This window comes from Mus pahari, chromosome 5 (genome assembly GCF_900095145.1).
Source record: "Mus pahari chromosome 5, PAHARI_EIJ_v1.1, whole genome shotgun sequence".
Taxonomy (NCBI): Eukaryota; Metazoa; Chordata; class Mammalia; order Rodentia; family Muridae; genus Mus; species Mus pahari.
Genome location: NC_034594.1, coordinates 37,283,486 through 37,286,523, shown reverse-complemented (window position 1 = coordinate 37,286,523; position 3,038 = coordinate 37,283,486). Strand labels below are relative to the sequence as shown.

General features: G+C 44.7%; 1 protein-coding gene across 1 annotated transcript in view; it reads left to right on the top strand.

Annotated features, from left to right (window-relative positions):
* Nucleotides 1-2,925, top strand: part of Kctd18 (potassium channel tetramerization domain containing 18) — a 16,597-nt gene extending 13,672 nt beyond the window's left edge. Inside the window, exon 7 of the mRNA XM_021198789.2 lies at nucleotides 1,357-2,925. Within this exon, the coding sequence (XP_021054448.1) occupies nucleotides 1,357-1,849 (493 nt within the window). The 3' untranslated portion in view covers nucleotides 1,850-2,925. The remainder of the gene's footprint in view (nucleotides 1-1,356) is intronic.
* Nucleotides 2,926-3,038: the final 113 nt, after the last annotated feature.

Here is a 3,038-nt window from a genome sequence, read left to right as displayed (position 1 = left end):
GCCCTGGCTGTCCTGGAACTCACTCTGTAGACCAGGCTGGCCTCAAACTCAGAAATCTGCCTGCCTCTGCCTCCTGAGTGCTAGGATTAAAGGCGTGCGCCACCACGCCCAGCTGGNTTTTTTTTTTTTTAAATTGCCTTTCCTGAGATAGTTAGCAGTGTCTGGAGCTTTTGGGTTGTGCTCCACAGGGAGGGAGGTGCTTCTGGCATCCTGTAGGAGAAGCCAGGGATACTGGCACCTATCCTGCTGGCAACTTTCTCCCAAAGAATATTTTACTGAAATGGCAGTTGTACCAAGGTAGAGACCTTGGTGTAGAGTCCAGGAAAGGCACAGACAGGAAACAGCAGAAGGAATGGCTGATGGTGACCTCCTCTTTGTCAATGATCTTTTCCCTGGAATTTTGGGAAGCAGTATTTTTATGCATAGACAAGATAAGGAAAGTGATGTGAAATTATGATCACTAATGTTTTAAAGCAGTGTATATTATATTGGCATTCTTTGCTATGTGTGGAAGGTTCTATGAAACTAGACTGTGATTCTGTTCCCAAGGACAAGTGTTGACTGTGCTGCACTGCTTCTGGCAGTCAGTACTGTGGAGAAGAAGTGCACCGCAAGCGAACAAACTGCTCCTTGTTGGTTCAGGAGTGTCCTAGCAGGAACTAGGTGGAGGGCTGGGTGGAGCAGGCAGCACTTTCACAGTTTTAAGGTCAGTTTGGGCAGGTTTTTGCCCTTAGGCTGTTTATAATGAATGATCAGCTCAGTTCAGGAGTCTTTTCAGATTTAAAAATACCTCTTTCTAGCATGGGCTTGACTGTTAATAACTGTCTCCCCTAAATGTGTCTCATAGCATGCAGATTCTACTGGCTCTCAGGACGACTGTGACTAGCAGATACAGCTGCAGCAGTAAATAGGCACGCTGACTTTCCTGAGCCTTGCAGCCTTTCTCTTTGTCAGCATGGGTTTCAAAGCTCAGGAGTTGGAGAGTAACATTTATTTGGCTGTGAACTCCCTTTCTGCGGTTCTTGGAAAGAGCACCGAATAGTCTTGATTGCCCTGTGCATCATGCAGAGCTCTTGGGAGCAGAGTGATATGTAGTCTAATTCTTACTCAGCTCTCCAGACTCTTACTTGTTGAATTATTTGTGGTTTTAAGATACAGTTTTTAAAGCAGCAGAAACAGTCTTTAGTAAACTTGCTACATTGCAGTTGACCATGGTGGGGAATGAGTTGAGTGCTATCTATAATGCTAACCATAAACATTGCTTCTTTTTGTTAAGCCTGAATGTGAACTTCCGGAGACTGTTTTTATTGGCTACCAAAAGTATAAGTGCTGAAAAGAATGCTTTTGTATTTCCAGGCGGCTGATAACCCTCAGGGACGAGGATGAAGGTGTGAACTGTAAGACTGGTCCTAAGCCAGTCAGATTTTTGGGCCCTTCTACAAGTACCCAAATTAAAGTCAAGAACTCTGCTTCAGTGAGGGTGTCACCTGCTAATGCTGCCCAGATCTCCTCTCAGGCTACCGCAAACCGCTCTCAAAGAGGCAGCTGTGTCAAGGCAGCCCAGTGCTCTGTGGCCACAGGGGCATCTGGACATGCTCCTGCTTCCCCTGATGCCCAGAGCTCTGAAAACCGAGCCACACAGCCACCTCCAGCCAAGGTGCTCCTCTCTGAGAAGAAGTCTCCACCCCCTCGAGTGATCAAGCTGAGGAGGACTCCACTGTGTGGGGGGCCTTCCCTGCTCAACCCCTCAGCAGGAAGCCAGGCCCACTTCCCCCAGCTGCCCTCTCTAGAAGCTTCCAGCACTTTGGGTGTGCAGACTGAGACCAGGAAAGACCAGCCTGATGGATAATGTGGGCTTGAAACGGCCTGTTTGTCCCACAGCTTCCAGCATGCTGATGCCGACAGTGTTCTTGAGAGGGAAGATATAAAGGTGGATGTTGAGGATTATGACAGGAAAAGTGGATTCCGTGGCATGGGAGGACAGGAAGGAGACTTGGTGGTTAGGGTTACTATTTACTTTGCATTTTGCTGAGGTGGCCTCTGTGCAGTTTGATTTCTGGTGTTTAATTTTAAGCTTTATTTAAATAGTTAACTGATATCAAGGCAGCCAAGCAGTAAGATGTCTCCCCTTTTTACAGTAGTATTCGGGTCTTCAGTGTTAGCTCCTACATTCCAAGGGTAGGAGTGAGGTCTGGGCCTAGGTTTCTGTCAGATGGAGAGGCGTACCTGTGCTGGCCACACTATGCCGGCCAGGAGAAGAGGTCTCAAGAGGGAGTGTGATCCCACCAGCTGCCCCTAGTTGCTTATTTTCCAAAGACAACATGAAAAGAAGTGATGGGGGAAAGGGAAGGAATATAGTGAAAGCTCAGATGGCAGTCTCTTGTGATTGGGCCAGTTTATTTTCTAGATTGGCTCTTTACTTTGTTCTGTTAGCTGCTGTGTCTTTTTTGTGCACTACAAGGGGAATGCATGTGGTAGGAGCCGTAGAATGGTTTTTGGAACGGTTAAAGTATGGTAGTTTACTTTGGTGACATTTTGAAGTACTTTGAAAAAGAGAAGTTAAACAAGTTTAACTTTTTAACTCAAGTTAGTTTGTTTAGAAGTGACCATTGAAGAGTCCTTCTGATTACACAATATGCTTCATGCATACAATTTCCATATAACTTGAATTTAATATTTTTAAACAAAATCTTTTGATTAATCTATTTTTTCATGACCATTGAGTTATGTGTGCTTTCTCTTACATATTATGTTTGGTAATTACACCGTGCATTTCTACTTCCCATGAGCCCTGTGCGTCCATGTTTCTAGAAGCAGGTTCCCAGAGCAGGGGTTCCTGCCTCAGATGCTGGGCAGTGCATTGCATTGCTTTGAAAAGGTGAGGCAGGTATACTCATGGTGCTGCTTTTTAAATAAATAAAACATTTCCACAAAAATGTGACTTCTCTGTGACTCTTATTTAAACTTTGATTTATACCCTAATTTATGTAGGGTTTCTATTTCTGTTTCCAAAATTTCTTTCTTTCTTTTTTTTTTTT